General features: G+C 42.7%; 1 protein-coding gene across 11 annotated transcripts in view; it reads left to right on the forward strand.

Moving 5' to 3' along the window:
* Positions 1-24,023, forward strand: part of LOC128692988 (FERM and PDZ domain-containing protein 3) — an 838,384-nt gene that overhangs the window by 470,298 nt on the left and 344,063 nt on the right. For all 11 annotated transcript variants that reach the window (XM_053782415.2, XM_053782416.2, XM_053782410.2 and 8 more), the window contains 2 exons: positions 6,039-6,175; positions 10,170-10,389. In XM_053782415.2, the coding sequence (XP_053638390.1) occupies positions 6,039-6,175; positions 10,170-10,389 (357 nt within the window). The remainder of the gene's footprint in view (positions 1-6,038; positions 6,176-10,169; positions 10,390-24,023) is intronic.

Genomic DNA, 24,023 nt, shown 5'->3' on the forward strand with positions numbered 1-24,023 from the left:
CACAGAACAGATGTGGTCGTCCCCTCGCTTCTGTACTGGACAGACATGGCAGGATCTTCCTCACCTCTGTACGTAGGTCCCATACAACACTTGTGTCCTGCGAGACAAATATGTCTGTTTAAAAAGCCGAGTTGGCGGAGTTTAGGGAAGCTGTTGTGGGACACCCGCAGATTGTTGCTGTTTCTCTACCAGCTCAGGTTCCTCTTGTATCTGCTGGCTAGGTTGAAGTCACTGGGAAAATGGGTTCTTAAACTCAAAATAGTGTCCCTCATTATCAGGAATATCGAGTTTATAATAAAACACTTGAGGAAACTGAAAGTGTTAGGTGCGGCGTTCTTGAAGTTCCGGCTGGTGAGGCAGCTTCTGGCACGAGCCAGAAAGATAATGAAGAAATACCTGCGGTGGAATGTGCTCTGGAACTTGGTGAAGCGACTCCTGAGGAAGTAAGCACTCTCCACCTCCCACTCCAGCCTTCACTCAATTTTAATGTAGATTTTTTCTTAAAAAAAATGTAATTTTGGGAACCTTCGTTCTTATCCACAGTTTTTTTTTTTTTGGTCACGTTTTTGAGATGTGATCGTGTAAATATTTATGTAAAGGGGAAAATAATTTTGTATAGATCATCTGTCAGTTGCTAGTGTTGTTTATATATAGATGGTAGTGATGGTTGTAGTAGTTATAGAGATGAAGCAGCGCTTGTTAAATAAAGTCTTCCCTGACAGAGCAGTTTTTTCAGTTCTCCTCCACCCTCTAGCGTAGGTGCTCCTGGCTGGCTCTGGCTCTCTCTCTCTCTCTCTCTCTCTCTCTCTCTCTCTCTCTCTCTCTCTCTCTCTCTCTCTCAACAAATGTGTATGCACCAATACCTTGCTGCAGTCATATCACTGTATACTTGTGGTTATATTAATATAGACATGTGTTGATAAGATGGTTTTATCTGGAGTTTATCTGGAGAGAGTTCCGGGGGTCAACGCCCCCGCGGCCCGGTCTGTGACCAGGCCTCCTTAGGTCAGTGTCCCAGGATGCGACCCACACCAGTCGACTAACACCCAGGTACCCATTTTACTGATGGGGAACATAGACAACAGGTGGAAAGAAACACGTCCAATGTTTCTACTCTGGCTGGGAATCGAACCCAGGCCCTCACCGTGTGAAGCGAGAGCGTTAACCACCAGACCACTCAGTAGAGATAACTCTTATATAAATGTTGTACCAAGCCAGTGAAGGAAACACCTCGACTGTCACACGTAATTTTATCATTAAAGTCACTCTATGGATATTTTATACTTTAAGCTCAAAATATATTAAATACTTTGTAATAACAGAGATTTTGATATGGATACAAAGCAAATCTGAAATAAATTGGATTATACTCAACCAGAAATTGGAATAATCTCAACCAGAAATAGATGTAATGGAACGGTGAGCCCCTCTTTGGACCAGAAATTCCAAGGAGGAGGTCATCTTATGGCATACACCCGCCTCAATGTCACCTGTATTATTAATCTTGAAGTAGCATCACCACCATCCTACCACCACCACCGCTTCCACCATCCTACCACTAGCCCATCATCATCACCACTACCACCATCATCACCACTGCCACCACCATCACCACCACTAGCCCATCGCCACCACCACCACTAGCCCATCGCCACCACCACCACTAGCCCATCGCCACCACCACCACTAGCCCATCGCCACCACCACCACCACTAGCCCATCACCACCACCACCACCACTACTACCACCATCACCACTTGGACGCGAGAAATAGTTTGGCTTTCCATCACAGAGAAGCTGTGATGTTGTACCTATCTGTTTACTCATTGTTCCATCAGATAAAACTAACGGAGATAAACCAGGAGAACTACTCTCCTTGAAGTAGTCAGTTAATGTAGAGTCTTATGATGACTTTGTGAAGGTACCAGCTGTCAGACTTCACTGACTGTGAAGATACTGGCTGCCAGACTCCAGTACTGACTGTGAAGATACTAGCTGTCAGACTCCAGTACTGACTGTGAAGATACTAGCTGCCAGACTCCAGTACTGACTGTGAAGATACTAGCTGTCAGACTCCAGTACTGACTGTGAAGATACTAGCTGCCAGACTCCAGTACTGACTGTGAAGATACTAGCTGCCAGACTCCAGTACTGACTGTGAAGATACTAGCTGTCAGACTCCAGTACTGACTGTGAAGATACTAGCTGCCAGACTCCAGTACTGACTGTGAAGATACTAGCTGTCAGACTCCAGTACTGACTGTGAAGATACTAGCTGCCAGACTCCAGTACTGACTGTGAAGATACTAGCTGCCAGACTCCAGTACTGACTGTGAAGATACTAGCTGCCAGACTCCAGTACTGACTGTGAAGATACTAGCTGCCAGACTCCAGTACTGACTGTGAAGATACTAGCTGCCAGACTCCAGTACTGACTGTGAAGATACTAGCTGTCAGACTCCAGTACTGTGAAGATACTAGCTGTCAGACTCCAGTAGTCGCCAGTGTTAACAGAAGAAACATGCAAAAAGAAGCATACACAAAATACATCATTGATGTAGGAAGACAGATTTGTAGACTCCCAGATAAGACCTGTTGTTGGCTTGTCCAGCTGTCTGCAGCTAAAGTCGCTATCAGTCCACGAGAAGTGAGTTCACACCAGATTAAAAGCAACTCTAACTGAAAAAGAAATCACACTAATTACGTTCACTGTAATTTCGAGTTTGAGTAAGAAGGTGAAGAAGCAGTTGAGTCAGTCTACTGAAGTTGACGGCTGCGTATGTTGCAAACTTCATGTATTTAACTTTAAAATTACACAAAAGATTGTAAACCAAGGTTGCAAAGATGGTTTTACCCTTCAGTCCCTTCCCTGCAGCCCCTTCACTGCAGCCCCTTCCCTGCAGCCCCTTCCCTGCAGCCCCTTCCCTGCAGCCCCTTCCCTGCAGCCCCTTCCCTGCAGCCCCTTCCCTGCAGCAGGTAAACAATCACCGTGAATCGGCCTCCAGTAGGGAAACAACTACCATTGATCACCCTCCAGCAGGTGAACAACCACCATTGATCACCCTCCAGCAGGTGAACAACTACCATTGATCACCCTCCAGCAGGTGAGCAACTACCATTGATCACCCTCCAGCAGGTGAACAACTACCATTGATCACCCTCCAGCAGGTGAACAACTACCATTGATCAACCTCCAGCAGGTGAACAACTACCATTGATCACCCTCCAGCAGGTGAACAACTACCATTGATCACCCTCCAGCAGGTGAACAACTACCATTGATCACCCTCCAGCAGGTGAGCAACTACCATTGATCACCCTCCAGGTGAACAACTACCATTGATCACCCTCCAGCAGGTGAACAACCACCATTGATCACCCTCCAGCAGGTGAGCAACTACCATTGATCACCCTCCAGCAGGTGAACAACTACCATTGATCACCCTCCAGCAGGTGAACAACTACCATTGATCACCCTCCAGCAGGTGAGCAACTACCATTGATCACCCTCCAGCAGGTGAACAACTACCATTGATCACCCTCCAGCAGGTGAACAACTACCATTGATCACCCTCCAGCAGGTGAACAACTACCATTGATCACCCTCCAGCAGGTGAACAACTACCATTGATCACCCTCCAGCAGGTGAGCAACTACCATTGATCACCCTCCAGCAGGTGAACAACCACCATTGATCACCCAGCAGGTGAACAACTACCATTGATCACCCTCCAGGTAAACAACTACCATTGATCACCCTCCAGCAGGTGAACAACTACCATTGATCACCCTCCAGCAGGTGAACAACCACCATTAATCACCCTCCAGCAGGTGAACAACTACCATTGATCACCCTCCAGCAGGTGAACAACTACCATTGATCACCCTCCAGCAGGTGAACAACCACCATTGATCACCCTCCAGCAGGTGAACAACCACCATTGATCACCCTCCAGCAGGTGAACAACCACCATTGATCACCCTCCAGCAGGTGTACAACTACCATTGATCACCCTCCAGCAGGTGAACAACTACCATTGATCACCCTCCAGCAGGTGAGCAACTACCATTGATCACCCTCCAGCAGGTGAACAACTACCATTGATCACCCTCCAGCAGGTGAACAACTACCATTGATCACCCTCCAGCAGGTGAACAACTACCATTGATCACCCTCCAGCAGGTGAACAACTACCATTGATCACCCTCCAGCAGGTGAACAACTACCATTGATCACCCTCCAGCAGGTGAACAACTACCATTGATCACACTCCAGCAGGTGAACAACTACCATTGATCACCCTCCAGCAGGTGAACAACTACCATTGATCACCCTCCAGCAGGTGAACAACTACATTGATCACCCTCCAGCAGGTGAACAACCACCATTGATCACCCTCCAGCAGGTGAACAACTACCATTGATCACCCTCCAGCAGGTGAACAACTACCATTGATCACCCTCCAGCTACCATTGATCACCCTCCAGCAGGTGAACAACTACCATTGATCACCCTCCAGCAGGTGAACAACTACCATTGATCACCCTCCAGCAGGTGAACAACTACCATTGATCACCCTCCAGCAGGTGAACAACTACCATTGATCACCCTCCAGCAGGTGAACAACTACCATTGATCACCCTCCAGCAGGTGAACAACTACCATTGATCACCCTCCAGCAGGTGAACAACCACCATTGATCACCCTCCAGCAGGTGAACAACTACCATTGATCACCCTCCAGCAGGTGAACAACTACCATTGATCACCCTCCAGCAGGTGAACTACCATTGATCACACTCCAGCAGGTGAACAACCACCATTGATCACCCTCCAGCAGGTGAACAACTACCATTGATCACCCTCCAGCAGGTGAACAACTACCATTGATCACCCTCCAGCAGGTGAACAACCACCATTGATCACCCTCCAGCAGGTGAACAACTACCATTGATCACCCTCCAGCAGGTGAACAACCACCATTGATCACCCTCCAGCAGGTGAACAACTACCATTGATCACACTCCAGCAGGTGAACAACCACCATTGATCACCCTCCAGCAGGTGAACAACCACCATTGATCACCCTCCAGCAGGTGAACAACTACCATTGATCACCCTCCAGCAGGTGAACAACCACCATTGATCACCCTCCAGCAGGTGAACAACTACCATTGATCACCCTCCAGCAGGTGAACAACTACCATTGATCACCCTCCAGCAGGTGAACAACCACCATTGATCACCCTCCAGCAGGTGAACAACTACCATTGATCACCCTCCAGCAGGTGAACAACTACCATTGATCACCCTCCAGCAGGTGAACAACCACCATTGATCACCCTCCAGCAGGTGAACAACCACCATTGATCACCCTCCAGCAGGTGAACAACTACCATTGATCACCCTCCAGCAGGTGAACAACCACCATTGATCACCCTCCAGCAGGTGAACAACCACCATTGATCACCCTCCAGCAGGTGAACAACCACCATTGATCACCCTCCAGCAGGTGAACAACCACCATTGATCACCCTCAAGCAGGTGAGCAACTACCATTGATCACACTCCAGCAGGTGAACAACCACCATTGATCACACTCCAGCAGGTGAACAACCACCATTGATCACACTCCAGCAGGTGAACAACCACCATTGATCACACTCCAGCAGGTGAACAATCACTATCAGTCAAACTATAATTAGGATACAACAATTTTCCAATGCACTATCAACCAAATCGCCAGCCCCACCATCTCGTTCAACCACCGATCCCGTTTCTTGCTTTGCGGACGGAGGACCGAGCCTCCACCACCACCACTATCCTCTTACCACTATCCTCCCACCACCACCATCACTATACCCCTCCCCACACTAAACTCCACCCCCACACTAAACTCCACCCCCACACTAAACTCCACCCTCACACAAACTCCACCCTGACCCCACACTAAGCACTACAGGTATCTTCTGGCTACCCCACTACCCCTATTTCCCCACCACCTCACACTATCCCACACCCTGTTGCTTCTCCTGCAGTGCTGTAACGACGTCATACAGGAGAGGTTCTCGCCTGAGCTGAAGTACGACGTGGCGCTGCGTCTTGCAGCTCTGCACATCCAGCAACATGCCCTCACCAACAACATGTCAGCCAAAGTCTCCGTCAAGAACATAGAGTGAGTAATGAGACTTTTATATCTATTATTGTATCTGCACTTATTGTACAGTCACCTCTTATAAAACGCCTCTGTTTACTGCAATTGTATTGGAAATGCTATTAAAAAAAGTGCATTTCGTATCGCAGTACTGTGGATGTCTTTCTATGCTCCGTTGAATTGTAGATCTATTCTTTCAGTAGCATTTACGAAGAATTGTTGGCTGTACTTCTCTTCTGGTATCTGCACGCATAAGCATCTCTTAATGTATCTGCACTCTTAAAGATCTTGTTCACGATGTTTTACACTGAATTTAGGACAGGAAAAAATATTGACTCTTTTGTTGTTGTTGTTGTTTGTTGTTGTTTGCTGTTGTCTGTTGTTGTTTGTTGTTGTTGTTTGTTGTTTGTTGTTGTTGTTTGTTGTTGTTGTTTGTTGTTGTTTGCTGTTGTCTGTTGTTGTTTGTTGTTGTTGTTGTGTGGAAGGCACCCCAGCATACCTTTACCTTAGTAGAGTTCTAATTAAGTTATCCCAAGTATATGATATAAACCTTTGATGAGTTTCGAGGGTTGTTCTACTCCCAGAGAGCTGCCATGGGCCAGGTTCGTTCTCAGTTGTTGTGTGGAAGGAACACCAGCATGTTCTGAGTTGTTGTTGTAGGGAATCTACCCCAGCATGTTCTGAGAGAATGAAAAATGTTTGTAATAAGAAGAGAAGACAACGATGGTTGTGTCATGAATGGAAGGAGAGACGAGGGAGAAAATCTGTTGCTTTATTAGGCAAGAGAAAGTATCACTTGAGCTGTGTGAACCTCTGTGGCACTGTTTGGTGCCTCCTGCGTTGATGGTGCCGATGTGACGCTGCCACCACCACCACCACCCTGTTTTTCTTCTTTCATTCCCTACCCATTCTACTGTGCTTTCCCTTCTTTTCCCCTCAAGGGAGGTTCCTAGATGCTGGTGAGGGGCTCTTGATCTAGGGAATTGGATCTGTGCTCCGGTTCCCTGAATTGAGTCTGAATACCTTCCATCCCCCCGACATGCGCTGTATAATCCTACGGGTTTAGCGCTCTCCCATGATTATAATATTCCTCTCTCTCTCTCTCTCTCTCTCTCTCTCTCTCTCTCTCTCTCTCTCTCTCGTGTTCTCTCTCTCGTGTTCTCTCTCTCGTGTTCTCTCTCTCGTGTTCTCTCTCTCTCTCTCTCTCTCTCTCTCTCTCTCTCTCTCTCTCTCTCTCTCTTTCTCTCCCTCCCTCCCTCCCTCCCTCCCTCCCTCCCCCCCTCCCCTTCCTCAATCACTTCTTCCTTTCCCTCATGTTTTTCCTTAAATTTTCTGATCCCCTTTTCTCAACATCCCACAATCCTCTTCCTTTCTACTCTTCTTTTTTTCCCCTTCTCCTCCTCATCCCCTCCCTGGCCCCCAGTCAGTGTGTGTCAGGTTGTACAACACAGAAGCCGACTTTTCCACTAGACTCTCCGCAGCCTCTGGTAAACGCAGCTACTGAAGGTAACCCACCACGTTACTGCAGAGAATAAAGCTGCCTTGATAAAGAGTTGAGTTTTTTTTTTTTTTTTTTTTTTGGGGGGGGGGGGGGGGGCAACACATTAATAGGACCTGGTGGCTAAGCTTGTTTGGGTCTACGTTATGTATATCCTCTTACGATATCCTCCATACGATCCCTATGATGTCCACAATAACCTAGCCGCTTCGGTGGCAAAATCTTTTTATGGGGCCTAGTATCTAAGAATATTTGAGTATCCCAATACTCTTGCACTACCCTCTCTACGGGGTGGATGTGGGGTGCATATCATTAGTGTCATTAGATAATAATAATAACAATAATAATCTTCATTTCTACAAGTACATGATACAACTTGTACAGACCCAGCTGACATCAATGACATACTAGTATATAGAAAGCCCCTTGTTATGCAGAGCATTTCGGGCAAATTAGGTTAATTTTGTCCTCAGGATGCGAACCACGCTTGTCGGCTAATACCCAGGTACCTATTTACTGCTAGGTGAACATGGACAGCAAGTTTTTCCACCTGTACCGGGGATCAAACCACGAACCTCAATGTGTGTGAGCTGAGTGTTCTACCAACCGAGCTACGGGACATTGATTTAGTGATACTTGTCTGATACAGAAACACTGCTGAATCTTGGTACAGGGAAATCTCTCGTCTTAGTGGGACCACGTCCTCTTGTACACACAAGAACACAAGAAAGAAGGAACACTGAAACTGGCCTATGCGAGGCAGCTCCAATTCTCCCACCGGCTTAAGCCAATGCCTTGACCTACTGAGGTCAGACACGTCACTTAAGGGAGGAGCAGTACATCCGATGTCTTCATCTGCTACACCTCTCCGTTTCTTCCACTGGTTCTAGTATAAAACTCGCTGACTTCGTGCCTTGGTAAAACCTTTTGAGCGGACGAAACGTCTCTCGGTAAAGATGCCCAGGTGTTGCACCTGTGTGTCAGTCATCAACTTGTCGATATTGTACCTGTGGTCTGACGATAGAAGTAAAATACTAGTGAAATCTACTGATGCAGCTGCTGTTACTGCTGCTGCTGCTGCTGCTGCTGCTGCTGCTGCTGCTGCTGCTGCTGCTGCTGCTGCTGCAACTATTACTACTGCAACTGCTGCTGCTACTGCTGCTGCTTCTTCTACTACTACTACTACTACTACTACTACTACTACTACTACTACTACTACTACTACTACTACCACTGGTGCTACTGCTACTATTACTTAGAGTACAGTTACTAATAATAGTAGTAGTTAAGATTACTACGAGTATTACTACTATGGGAGTACGTACCAGTGTGCGAGATGACTTCAGCTGGTCAGAGGTTTACACTCATGCGGGTTTATCGCTTTATATGTAGGCACCCAAAGGGGTGCCTCTTTCCACAGGGGTGCCTCTCTTCCCACATGGGTGCCTCTTCCCACATGGGTGCTTCTCTCCCCACACATTGCCACTCTCCCACATAATGGCACTCCTCCCCATAGAGTGCTTGCTTAACTAAGAATCCACCATTTCTTTTGGCGTTCTTGGCAGGGATGTTTCCCCTTTCGTCTAAATTTTGCCGACACGGAAGGAATTGCGGATATGGATTGCTGAATGTGAGAGGGTGTTGGTGGAAAGCTATACTTGCAGTCTTCAAGACCCTAGTGTAGTCGATAGGCTTTCAGTCTCATTCAGCAACCTTTCACCTGATTGCCATATACACCTAGCAGTATGTAGGTACTAAGAATTAGGCGCCTGTTGTGTTTTGCATCCAGTGTAAGGACCTCAGGACTTCAACGTTGGTAAGTCATACTTCTTGACTCTCCTGAGTAATTAACTCTCTGGGATTAATTGTTTTTCTCCCTACAACTACTCCGCCTCTTTCTCCTTGCTTATTCCTCCTCCTTCCCTTCTCTTTCTCCGGTTTCTACTGTTCCTGCTCCTCCTCCTCCTCTTCTTCCTCCTCCTCCTCCTCCTCTTGCTCCTCCTCCTCCTCTTGCTCCTCCTCCTCCTCCTCCTCTTCTTCCTCCTCCTCCTCTTGCTCCTCCTCCTCCTCCTCTCCCTCCCCTTCCTCCTCCTGCCTCTTCCTCCTCCCATTTCCTCCTGCCCCGGTGGTGGTAGGCAGGAGAGAGCATCAAAATGGGTGCCTCACCCCAGGCAGACATCAACAATCAACAGAGGGAGCCTTGTGTTGCCTCTGTTGCCACTTATCTTGCCTAACATGCACAAAAACATTGCCCACTTACTAAACCCTTGAAGGGATGCCTCTTGATTTGTTTACCTTGCTGTAGATGCGTTCACTGTATGTGTGTGTGTGTGTGTGTGTGTGTTCGCTTATTTGTGGTTGCAGGGGTCGAGTGTGTTTTTTTTTTTTTTTGGGGGGGGGGCACACATTTTAGGTTCTCACCTGTGTAGTACATTTTATTGATTTGACTCGACCCAATAAAATCAAACATAGGGACTTATTTCCATCAGGTGTTTTAATGTTTAATTTAAATTTCAGGAGAGATTGTGGCTTAGAGCGATTCGTGCCCTCATCTTTAGTAGACTCAATGAAACGTAAGGAGCTCAGGAAACTGCTGTCCCATTTCCTGAAGATCAACAGTAATTTAACGACTCAAGGACAAAAGCAATTAACAGCATTACAAGCCAAGCTCCATTACCTCAAGATTATCTCTGAGCTCCCTTCGTACGGTGCCAAGTGCTTCTCCACCAACCTCAAGGTAAGAATACAAGGCATGGTCAACCCACTCTGCTTAATAACCTATTATTAAATCATATCGTTCGTAATAATATATTATTCATTGGGTGAGAACGCTAAACCTCTACGGGTTATACAGCACCTAGGGGAAATGGGAGGCATTCAGGTTCAATCACTGGATTATTATTATTATAATCAGAACTAAGCGCTAAACCCACGAGGGTTATACAGCGCTGCTTGATCACTGGAAGGTAAGGATAGGTCCAGTTTCACGGATCAAGACCTTCTCATCGGCTTCAAGGAACCATCTTTAAGAGAGTGTCGTATGTAGATCAATTATGGAAAATTTAGTTTAGTTACTCATGAAAATTGAAAATGTTTTCTATGTCCGCAATTGTAGAAAACGTTATTTTTTTGTATGAGTAACTATGATATTAAGTTCATAAATGATTTTTTTTTTCTTTGAATGATCTTGAGGGCACGTAGATATTATGGGCACAAATATATATAGCACATAATGTACATTTAATAAAGGAAAATCCAATAAGCTAAATAATGTGACTTATTGTTATTGAGGTTCCATTGTATTACTGATTGAAGAAGCTCATAATATTCACTGCATTGTTTATAGCTGTAGTTATTAACTTAACTCTGATCCATATATAATACAGAACTTTTGTTTTGAAGGGGAACAGAATTTATATTTATTACTGTTCTCTGATGAATATATTTTGAATTTTAATGTAAGTTTAGCAGTTTTTATTATATTTTATCGCATATAATGCACAGTTATTATATAGGTAATAAAAAATTCTCATCAGCACTGTATGACCCCGGTGGGTTTAGCACTTAGTTTTGATTATTAATAATAATAATAATGAAATTCTCATATAAGAATGTGTCCCTAAACACAACAGAAATAATAAAGACCAATAAGGAAAAAATCGTGCATGGGTTTGTTGGATTATTCTGGGTTAAACCATCATTACATAAATAACAAAAAGGCACAATACCGTGACTGGAACGATACACAAATAACCCGCACATAAAAGACAGAAGCTTACGACGACGTTTCGGTCCGACTTGGACCATTGACAGTCACACTAACAGAGGAGGAGCAGGACGGCTATATATAGGCAGGAAGAGGTGGAGGTAGTAGTAGTGGCAGTAGTAGTAGTACAAGAATTGTATATAATACCGACAGGATGAAATGACACATGCACAACACCCGGGCATCCCCACCGTAGACGTTTCGCCATCCAGCCAGCCACTGGATGGCGAAACGTCCACAACAAAGACAACCAGACGCCGCACATGTGTCTAATTTCATCAGTAGATGTAGTAGAAGAAGAAGAGGTAGTAGTAGTGGTAGTGGTACTACTACTGCTACTTACTGCTAGGTGAACAGGGGCAGCAAGTGTAAGGAAACATGCCAGTATTTTTACTGATGCTGGGGATTGAACCCCAGCCCCTCAGTATGTGAGCTAAGGTGGCTACCAACCCAGCCATGCAACACCATGATACATAGTATTACACTGCATACTTGTTTATCATATGTTGGAAAGCCGATAGTTATTGGTGCTTTTGGCAGACTTAAGAGTAAACATACCTTAAAATGTTGTAGATTACATAAATGCATTAATTAATTATAGTTACATTAAAGTTCGGCAGTGCAGCCTGTGGTGGCCATTTTGAGAAGAATGTGAAATTTAAATATCAGAAAATGCCTCAGACTGATCCGAAAAGCCAAAGTATGCGATATATACAGGTTTTGTAGCTCATCTTTAGACTGTTTTTCTTGTAAAGTAAAAGGACACAAGTGCAACTAATGGGACATTTATTGTGGCAACGTTTTGCTCTCCAGGAGCTTGATAAAGCTCCTGGAGAGCGAAACGTTGCCACAATAAATGTCACATTAGTTGCACTTGTGTCCTTTTACTTTACATATTGTCAGTAATTCTACCAACTTTATTACACTGTTTTTCTTGTTCGACTGTGTTTCTAGCTGCATACACCAATACAGACACACCTTGTTAACCCTTTTGGGGTGAGTCCCATTGTACTGTGGCTTTGAATTCTGGGTCAGTCCTTTTGTTTTACATAATGAGCTCAGCTCACTCAGATAAGTGGTGAACAGTAATTTGGGCCTTGATACTGAGAAAATAGGCCTGTGTGGTAAGTATGCAGTATCATATAAAAAAAATCCTGCAGCATGCACTACATGATGAGGAAAACAAAAAATTGTGACTGTGTTTTTGGTTTAAAACAGCAATTATGTGGTGTATTTTCGAATGGTTGTTATGTTTGTATTCACGGTTTCCTGGTCTCATTTGATAGAATGGAAGATATGCTACAGAAATAGAGATGATTTTGATTAGTTTCAAGACTGCAAGAATAGTAGAACCCCCGTATCCACTGATTTGGTATCCACAGTTTGTTATCCATGGTTTACTGTGCCCCCCCAAAAATCTCTTAATTTTGCATAATAATGACTCCCAAAGTGCACAAGTAGAGAAGCTGGCAGTTCTCCAAGGCCTGAGAAGCCATGAAGTTCTTCTCATCAGTGAAACAGTGATAATTCTCCACTTGCTGTGCATAATTTATCAGACTTTATAATAGGCATGTATAGGACTTGTGTACAGTGGACCCCCGGTTTACGATATTATTTCATTCCAGAAGTATGTTCAGGTGCCAGTACTGACCGAATTTGTTCCCATAAGGAATATTGTGAATTAGATTAGTCCATTTCAGACCCCCAAACATACACATACAAACGCACTTACATAAATACACTTACATAATTGGTCGCATTGGGAGCTGATCGTAAACCGGGGGTCCACTGTATATAAGGTTTGCTACTATCCTTGGTTTTGGTATTCACAGCAGGTCCTTGGAACATATCCCTGCAGATACAGGGGTCCTACTGTAGCTTGAAATTGAGCTCAAAGTAGCAGAAATGTTCAATTTTTACTGATATTCCTGAGTACACAAATTACGTCACTCGTCCAATATGTGTCCACCTGGTCAGTAATGTGTGTTCACAAATGCACTGATATTATTTATACAATTATTACAATAATGCAGTAGTTTGTATAACAGTAAATCTTCTATTTTTTGTGTGAGTAAAAATTTAAAATGGAAAGCAAGTGTAGTATAGGAGAGGCCTGGGGATGTAACTAATAATGGAGGAAATGTTTTTTTTAGTGTCAGAAATGTCTGTGTTGTTTATTCTGAATCCTATTTTTAAACTGGCGTTTTTTTTATTTTGTGTGAAATCGGCCAAATTACCAATTTCTGATATTTTTATTGGGTAGTTGAAATAGGTAAATGGGCATTCAGGGGTTCCGAGCCTGAATGGCTTAATATGGCACTTGCTTTAGAGTGCTTTGCTAATACCTAATACGGCGTTCTTTTAATTATATTCATGTTTATTATTTTTGGCATTGTTTTCGGCAATGTTCAAAAATTTATTTATTTTTTACTTTTGCACTGTTGTAGGCCTAGTGCTATCACATGTTTAATAAATGATAGTGTAAACATGTTTTTAGGCTTTTACTTGCACTGGCAAATGAAAAAAAAAAGGCTGTGATCCATTTAAAGGAAATATTCCCTTTACGGTGGTGGTCTGGAACCTGTCCCATCGTATTAGTGACGTATGCCTGTATTTTCCCTTGTTATTGTAGAGTTGAACCAACAGCAAGATAAGTTGAGATTAGATTTTCGATTTTGCCACCGAAGTGGCTAGTTTATTGTGCACCCCATATCCATCCTGTGGACGGTAGCGCGAGAGCATATGGATACACAAAAGGCCTAGGAACTAGGCCCCAAAGGGTTAACAGGAATACATATGGATTTATATCTACATATCTATAGTTCACTTATCTGTTACAAGCAAATTTAGGAAATTTGCTTAGTATATCTGGTATCTTATTTTCATTAATAAGATATCTTGACATGTCACATAGGTTATTATACTGTCTGTCTCTGTATTCCTCAATAAGTGGACAATTAAGCACATAAGTGTTCAAGAGAGTGACCATATGCCTGATCACATAATTTACATTTAGTTTGATCATCATCTGTATGTCTCCCAAACTGCCAGAAGTACTTGTAACCAAGCCTAAGCCTGGCCACTACAACATCAGTCAGTCTGTTCACATTGCAAGTTGCTCCATAAACATACTTATCTACGTTCATGTTATCATAGTGGGTTATAGATCTACTCAGGCTTCTAACTGCATTCCTATAACAGTCATTTTCATTATTTACTTCTCTCCTAATATTATTCCTAATGCTAGACACAGTTATACCAAAGTTATATTCTACATTCTCCTTCTGGGTACTCTTTTTGGCTAACATATCAACTTCATCATGAAGGAGTAATCCAATGTGTGATGGGATCCATAGCAATTGTACATTAATTCCTTTGTCCCTAATTTTTGAGTATCTATACCTGGCTTCCCCAATGAGCATGTTGTTGGAGTCATTATATGAGTCAAGAGCCTTCAATGATGACATAGAATCAGTAATGATGATAGAGTCAAGCTCAGTGTCATAGGTTAGCTTTAGCGCCATTAGGATTGCAAACAATTCAGTTTGCAGTGTAGACGCCCAGTTGTTAATTCTTATGCCTAACTCAACAAATTTATTATCGTTCTTAACTTGGGAGGTGGCAACAAGAGCAGATGCAGCCCTGCCAGAAGACTCCTGTTTAGATCCATCAGTGTATATAACTTGTGATAACTTATTACTACCAGCTAGGTGAGAAATTTCTTCTTGAGCAGTTGCTCTAACAAGAGATTTAAGGAAGGGATTACTAGCAATAAGCTTCTTGGGAGGGACTTGTATGTATGTGATATTAAATGAACACATCTTCCATGGAGGGGTGAAATGCTCTTGTTGCCTACAGTGATACAGTTCATGTAGGTTATAAAACTTAATGCAATTGCACGTTTTCACAATCCATTTAGATCTGTGTGTATTTACCTCTAGACACTTGGTAAGATTCACTGTGACAGTGTCTGGTTCGTTTCTCAACATTCTAATACCGAGTACAGTGTTAATTTCAACAATCCTATCACTGATACTAGAAATACCAAGCTCCTTCCTCATGTTAAGAACTTTTGTAGATCTGGGACAGCCAGGAATAATCCTGAGAGCTTCATTTTGCATTAGCTCCAAGGGTCGGAGAGAACTTTCTCTAGCTAATATCAACATGGGAGCAGCATAATCAATTAAGGACCTAACATAGGCTATGTACATCATTCTCACGATTCTCTCATTAGCACCATAGTTGGGATTGTAGCCAGCAACAGCTTTGAGAGCATTTAGCCTAGCTTTGCATTTCTTGTTTAGTTGTGGTATAGTGGATTTGTTAAAGGGTACATCTACACCAAGATATCTGTAAATTTTAACGTAGCTAATGATTTCACCCTGCAAATAGATGGGTGGGGGATGTCATTTGCTTGTTAATATCTTTGTTTTAGAGGAAGATATTATGAGGCCTAGTCGATTACAAATTGCTTTACATCATATACGATGCACGACTCTGTCATAGTTGATGATCTTCTATCTGATCACTTCCCAAGACTAACAACTGTCAATCTTGATCACATCTCCAGCAATCAAGGAGCTAAATACAGAAGGAGGAAACTTATTCTCAAACCAGAACACAGAGACAACTTTATTAACCACTTGAATCAATGGTATAAGAATTACGAGCCCATTGGCACACAAAAATTTAATGATGATTTAATTACCACTATTGAGAGTGTTCTCACAGATCAAGTGGGCAGGAATAGGAAACAAAGACCCTCCACTATAAATAACAATAAAAACCAATGTAAATACTATAATGATCCACAGCTACGCAATCTAACACATGCAGCTAGGAGGATTGGTAAAGCATACCGTGAATGTAGAACCCCAGACCTGCTCAGAACGTTCCAAGCTGCACTAACAAATGCAAGGAATAGAAAGGAAGAACTTAGGCAACAGGAATGGGAACAGTTTGTTAGTGGATTAAATAAGTCCACCCCTTTGAGTTTGGCTTGGAAAGGTATAAATAAAATAACCAGGAAAAAGACTGGCAATGTTGCTCATCCCTGTCCTCTTGAAAAAGCAAATGACCTCATAAATGACTGGTCCAAAACATCCAGGCATGAAAGCCCTCCAAAAATTTAGAGAGTACTTCTGAAGAAATGTTGAAACTGATTAATTTTATGAGCCAAAATATTGATGAGAGTGATTGCCTCTTTACCGAGTATGAATTAGATAATGCATTAACCAAAGGTCGATCAACTGCTCCTGGAGAGGATGGTATAACCTATGATATTCTCAGAACTCGAAGGCACGTGCCTATAACCCTTTGTTGGCACTGTATAATCTCAGTTACATTGAGGGCGTTCTTCCTACTTCCTGGACCAATAGTCTCATTGTGCCTATCCCTAAGCCCCAACAGCCTGATACATTTAGGCCGATCTCCTTAACTAGTTGTCTTTGTAAAACTTTTGAAAGAATGATGCTTAACAGACTGTACTACAGAATCATACACCAACTTTACCCCTGCCTCTATGGGTTCATGAAAGGTAAAAGTGTGCAGAACTGTATTTCCACCTTTCTCACTGCACACACCTCTACTAGTTTTACCACTTTCCTTGATCTAAAATCTGCATTTGATATTGCGAACAGAACCGTTATACTACATGAACTAGCCAAAATGAATATTGGTGGTAGCTTACTCTGCTGGATAATAGGATACCTGTCAAGTTGAGCAACTCCAAACACAATATATATAAGAATTATTAACATAATTATTAGCCCTGTCTCCTGTGTAAGTTACTAAATGAAAAAAGAAGCATTTCTTCTCTTTTTGAGTCGCTCTGCCTCGGTGGGGGACTGCTGCTGTGCTAAAAAATTTGTTTTAGTAATTATGATGATGGTAATGATAATACTGTAATAATAATTATACTTACTAGTATACCATTATGCCAGGTGATACACGAGATACTCTAATTTCTTACTACTGGATAACAGTTTGATGCAGCACTGTGTGGCTTTACTGATCTATGTGATATTTCACAAGGATAGGAAGAGAACTAATTAGTGCTTGTAGTACTTTTTAGAGCTAATTATTTTTTTTAATTATTTTAGGAAATTGTTTTTTCATAAATACAGTGGACCCCCGCTTAACGATCACCTCCCAATGCGACCAATTATGTAAGTGTATTTATGTAAGTGCGTTTGAACGTGTATATTTGGGGGTCTGAAATGGTCTAATCTACTTCACAATATTCCTTATGGGAACAAATTCGGTCAGTACTGGCACCTGAACATATTTCTGGAATGAAAAAATATCGTTAACCGGGGGTCCACTGTATCTCTCATGCAGATTTGCTGGGAATTTGTTTGTCATAAACTACATGAATATCACACCTTTAAAGTTAAAATATATATAACAAATCATATTTAGAGTACAATACACAGGAAGGCCCTGTTTTTGCAGCTGTTAGGCTTCCAAACTTTGGCGATAAGCGAAAATTGATGGCAAGTGGAAAAAAGCATTTTTTCAATATTGAATGCATCTAAAATGCCTGATAGAATGTATTATATATTAAGTACTTATTACAGCTAGGCATGAAAAACTGTTACAGAAGTAAAATATATACACACTACATGCAAAATAACCGTAGGGGGAGTTGAATGTAATTTTGCATCTTGCATCACACATTCCGGATTATTGTATAACACAGAACAGTACATACAATATTTACTTAAAATATGGAACTAGTTGCCTTTCCCTTATGCAACTGTTGTGCAAAAACAGTGGAAAAATAAAAAAAGCAACGAACATAATGAACGATGGTCCATTGCAAACCAGCAAAAATGTGGAACACCAAAAAGAAGGGTGCTGAATATGTGGGGCCATCCTGTATGTATATCCTGCAAATGTTCTGTAGTTCATCTACAATATGTACAGACTTTACAAATGTTCCATATTCCATTTACTGCATGTACAGACCCTGCAAATGATTTTGGGGTAAATATAACTCAATATTATTTTATTTGTGGAGTGTGAATATTGGAATCTGTATTTTTAGTAAATATTTTTAAAATACTCTTACTTCCCTTTAAACATTTGAGAACAGGTTTGTATATCTCATATTTGAAATCTTATATTGTGTAAATTTTCAGCACTACACTAATTTTTGGTCAGAATCTGAGGTATGGCTTAGCAGTCATTTTGTAATTAGTGCGCATAGTACAGTACGGTAGACTCACATTTTATTTTTTTTTTTATTAACACATCGGCCATTTCCCACCAAGGCAGGGTGGCTCGAAAAAGAAAAACTCTCATCGTCATTCACTTTATCACTATCTTGCCAGAGGTGTGCTTACACTACAGTTATAAAATTAACAACATTAACACCCCTCCTTCAGAGTGCTGGCAGTACACATACTTCCCATCTCCAGGAATCAAGTCTGGCCTGCTGGTTTCCCTGAATCCCTTCGTACATGTTACCTTGTATACTCCAACAGCACGTCAAGTCCTAAAAACTATTTGTGTCCATTTGCTCCTATCTAATATGCTCACACACGCTTGCTGGAAGTCCAAGCCCCTCTCACACAAAACCTCCTTTACCCCCTCCCTCCAACCTTTCCTAGGCCGACCCCTGCCCCGCCTTCCCTCTTACATTTTGTGGGTTAATTCCTGAAAATCAGTGCTATACACGATATCATGATACAGTACGTGGAATGAAAAACTTATGAGGAAAAATAAAGGGTTTAAGTTCTTTGACACAAAAAATTTCATCAAAAATAATAGTTTTTCATGCCTTTTATCACAGTTGTTATTGCTTGGATACAGTGAAGTTTACACAGTCAACAAATATAGTTCTTATAGCTAAATATTTTTTCAGCTTAAATTCTGGTTGCTGGATTATGTTGATCTTAAAATGCTTGGAGAATGTTAGTGTGGCCCTACCAGAAGAAGGTGGATGACTGTGGTTCTTGCATTAATGTAGATGACTATAGTTTTTGTGATGATGTGGGTGACAGTGTTGATGCAGAGTTGTCAATGGTTGATGGTTGTACTGGAGTGTTCAGGTATTATATAATGCATCTATCCTGTTTTACTTGTTACTTTGTACTGATGTCTCAGAATCCTTCTCAGTCAAAAAATCTGTAGCCTTGTCAGTGGTATGCAGTGTCACACACACAGTATCTCTTGGAGTGTCAACTCTAGCTACAGGTTCTTCTGCCTCGTCCTCATCTATTATCTGCCTCTCTTCAAACTGACAACTGAGCTCCTCCAACATTTCTTCATCTTATAGCAGTTCATTTATATCTTCTGCCTGTTTATCTTCACCTGGCACTCTTCTCGACTCTGCTAAGGGAGAACCTGTAAAATTATTCACCTTGCCATGCCATAATCTTCCCCAGCCTGCATTTATTGTTGATTTGAGGTACTTTATGTGGAGCTACTGCATCTGCAGTGTTAAACCAACTCCAGTATCTGCATTGTAATCCATTCCTGTAATGAGTTTCTGCTTGACCTTGGATGGGTAGTGGCACTTAAATGACTTAATCATTCCTCTAACCAATGGTTATGTCAAAGATGTTGTATTTGGTGGTAAAAAATACAACCTTCATATTTGTGCTCACAGACTGCAAGACTTGAGGATGGCAGTGGCAGTTATCGAGAGTGAGGAGAACCTTGAATGTAACGTTCTTTCTGACTAGTTACAGCTTCATTGCTGGAATAAAATAATGCTTGAATGACTCAATAACAGGACCACACTCATCATTGCTGTCTTCTTAGACCACCAAATAACAGGCAAAGTGGTTATGTTCTTGCCTTATAGAGCATGGGAATTCTGTGTTAGGAATAAATAAGCACAGATTTGTTCTTGAAATCGTGCATGTGTGCAGAGAAGCAAGCTAATCCTTCACTGCCTGGAATCTAGGTACACTGTTCTCTTGTTAGTTCATGCAAGTTGTAAATGGTATCTTCCAATATAATCCTCTCTCAAGAGCATTAAACACTTACTTTTCAGAAATAATTTGCTCCAACTCAGCAGAGAAATTTCTCATGCTGTGTGGACAGCAGATGCACTTTTCCCACTTTATATTGTATTATTCTGCTGTCTGTGCACTCTAAAATTGTTGAATCATTCAGGACCAAACAAGCACTCTTGTGAATGTTTGATTTTAATATGATAAGGCTTTGTCTTATCACAAGGCCATTAAATGTGGCAACTTTCTTTGTTTTCTGCTCACTCTGAACATTCAGTAAGTTTTCTGTCTTATTTAGCTACACTGTCTTCTCCTATGTTATTTTCAGCAGGTCACAAACTGAATTACTCATTACACACACTCTTATCTGCATCTAAAATCTCTAATGAGTGAATTGTTGGTTCAGTATATTAAGCAGATGCTATATCATTGATGATAACAATCTTATTTCAATACAGTATAGTGTAAATTGACACAGGATTAATAAATGCAATTGATATATTTTATAGAAAGCCCCTGATCATGTAGAGTGTGACTTAATTTATAAGTACTGAATGATTATTTAGTGAGGTTAATGTTCCAGAATGCTATTATTTGCAATATTTGACTCTGTATATAACAATTTGGTTTATGATTTTTGATGTTTTGGGATTTTTTAACAATTTGGTATAACATTTGTGGTGAGGAATACTGAATTAGAACTGTATGAATGCTAATATTATTTGAATTAACAAGGTTGTTGATAAACTGGGCTGTAACATAATATATCCATGCAGAATTTAGGTCAGATTACGGTACAGGTACACATCAATGCAGTTACACAAATTATTGTACAGTAATATATGTGTAAATTACCTAGAATATCCCTCCTAAAAAAAGTCAAAATGGCTTATTTACAATAGGGTCCTTGGGGATGTACTTTTAAATACATTTTTTGAAGCACGTGGCTGATGGGACTTTTTGCATCTTTTGGAATGGAGTTCCAAATTTTGGGATTCTTTATTTGCATGGGGGTTCCTAGATAGGTTAGGTCGAACATTTGGTATATCAGAGAGGTGCAGTACTTATTTCTTGTATTGTGTCTGTGTTCTATTACAGTAGCAGGTGTGAGTACTTTTTAAGGTGAGTTAAAGTTAAGCCTTGAATAGTGGGGGGAGGGGGGGGGGTTGTCTGGAACCTGATTGGATGATTATTCTTATAGGTGAGTTTTGTTGTATAACATTGGGGGTTTATAAATAATGAAAAAAAGGCACAGTACCGTGACTGGAACGATACACAAATAACCCTCACATAAAAGAGAGAAGCTTACGACGACGTTTTGGTCCGACTTGGACCATTGACAGTCACACTAACCACAAGTGGAGCAGGACAGCTATATATAGGCAGGAAGAGGTGGTGGTAGTAGTAGTAGTAGTAGTAGTACAAGAATGGTATATAATACCGACAAGATGAAATTAAGACACATGTGCAACACCTGGGCATCCCTATCACAGACGTTTCCCTACAGCTACCAAACAAGCCCTTTATATTGGTACCAGCGGTGGTCGCAGCGTTGTGTTTACCCTGGAGAGAGGAAGGAGAGGTATGAAGTCACCTTCACTTCATCACCCTACATAAGAAGCATCCGTCTCTCAACGAGTTATCCTGATGTCGTGTCTGCACGTTTGAGCATCCAGACACAGGTACAAGCAGGATCCAGCCGAAATTTATCGAAATTCTACGAGAATTGTAAGTGGCGTCCCAGTGACCCCACGCTGTTTCTCAAGTCACGTGTTCAGCGTCACTTGTATGTTGCTGTTGTTGTTCAGCTCAGCACAGCTGTTTCAGCAAGCCAGAGGTGAGTTTTGTGGTGATTTCTGCGTCCAGTGTGAGCTTCTCCACGTATTTGTGGGTGTGGGAGGAGAGGAGAGGAAGTGGGTGTTCCTTACCTTGCCCATGCTCGCCCCGCCATGCACTCACCCACGCTCCTCGCCACCACACTACCATACACCACTCACACTACTCACTCCCTCTGCTGTGTTTTCTGCTGTTTTTCGTGTGATTCGTCGCCAGTGCTGTGTATCCGAGTGCCCGAGGCCACTCGAAGCTGCGTGGATCAGCATCCCACGTAGATCACGACACCACGTGAATCGACACCACGTTGGGTGTGGCCGATGTCATGTAGACCTACAAAGCCACGTGAGTTACCAGATATCCCAGGCCACATGCTGTGGTCTGCTGCCCGCATCACATCGACGCCACCCGCGATGCTGCCCGACTTCATGACGTCACGATGTCTGCCTGACGTCACCTCGAGATGTCTGCTGACGTCCCCTCACGATGTCTGCTGACGTCACCTCACGATGTCTGCTGACGTCACCTCACGATGTCTGCCTGACGTCACCTCGAGATGTCTTCTGACGTCACCTCGAGATGTCTTCTGACGTCACCTCACGATGTCTGCTGACGTCACCTCACGATGTCTGCCTGACGTCACCTCACGATGCCTGCTGACGTCACTGCTGCTGACGTCACCTTGCGACATCACGCCTGACATCACATGATGTCAACATTGAGTGTTCAGTAATTATTTCAATATTGTCGAGAAGATTGAGAGAAGATATATGTCGTGTGTTAATTAATTCCTCTCAGTCAGTGTTCTCACATTTTAGTATGTCTTAGTCAGTTTTATGCGCAGAAAAGCATCTTTTGCTAGTTAAGCCATGTTGTACCGTATGTACAGCGGTGTGTTTGTAAGTTTTCCGTGTGTCCAGTGAGGTCTGTGGTCAGACCCTTGAGTTGTACCACTAAGTCACCCGTGACCAGTGTGTTTGACAGCTGATTACTCAGCCCTGAGCGTACGAGCCCTCTTGTACAGAAAGCTTTTATGCTCGTCGCTCGTGTTGTTCTGCAGAATCGTACCTGCTACGATTCCCATCGAGATTTGTTTCACTTCACCTCCAGACCGTCAGAGTGCAGTTATATTTAGAGAAACAAGTCTGGGGACGCTTAGACTACCCTCTGCTATAACTCCACTGTCGAGAGATGATAATCGTCAAGCCGCAGCCAGGCCTGTCGGCAGGCGCTGTGTCAGCCTCGTGTCACAAGCTTCAGTGAGCAGCCTGCACAAAGATGATGTCACTTTGACTGCTAGCTCTCTCACTGCAGTCTGGTGTATGATGTTACGACTCCCAGATGTTTCGCCCAGTCGTCTCTGCCACGAGTAGTAGCTCGCCGGCAGTGACAAGACAGTACCAGTCGAGAAGTGTCCTGAGTCGCTTGCCAGAAGTCCTGCCCAGTGCCGAGTCGACGCCTCACTCGAGGGCACCAGCATGTCGTGAAGTGAAAACCTGCAGCGACTCCTACGATGTCTGCTTCATCCAGAGGAGACCGTACCCTGTTACGTCACAGAGCAGCGATGTCTCCCGTGTGCAATCTGTCCAGACGCAAAGGCGTGCAATGCCCTTCGACGCTCACTGCCTATGACCACGATGTTTAGCACACCCCACATGTTTTTTCTTCCCTCCCTGTAGGAGTTTTTTTTCCATGTCCATATGTATATATATGTTTTTATTTTGTGTTCTGTGCCCTGTTCCTGTTTCTTTTACTACCATTGTCGCGTGTAGAGCGTATGTAGACAGCCTGTAGTCTGCACAGCCCATG

This window comes from Cherax quadricarinatus, chromosome 38, assembly GCF_038502225.1.
Source record: "Cherax quadricarinatus isolate ZL_2023a chromosome 38, ASM3850222v1, whole genome shotgun sequence".
Classification (NCBI taxonomy): domain Eukaryota; kingdom Metazoa; phylum Arthropoda; class Malacostraca; order Decapoda; family Parastacidae; genus Cherax; species Cherax quadricarinatus.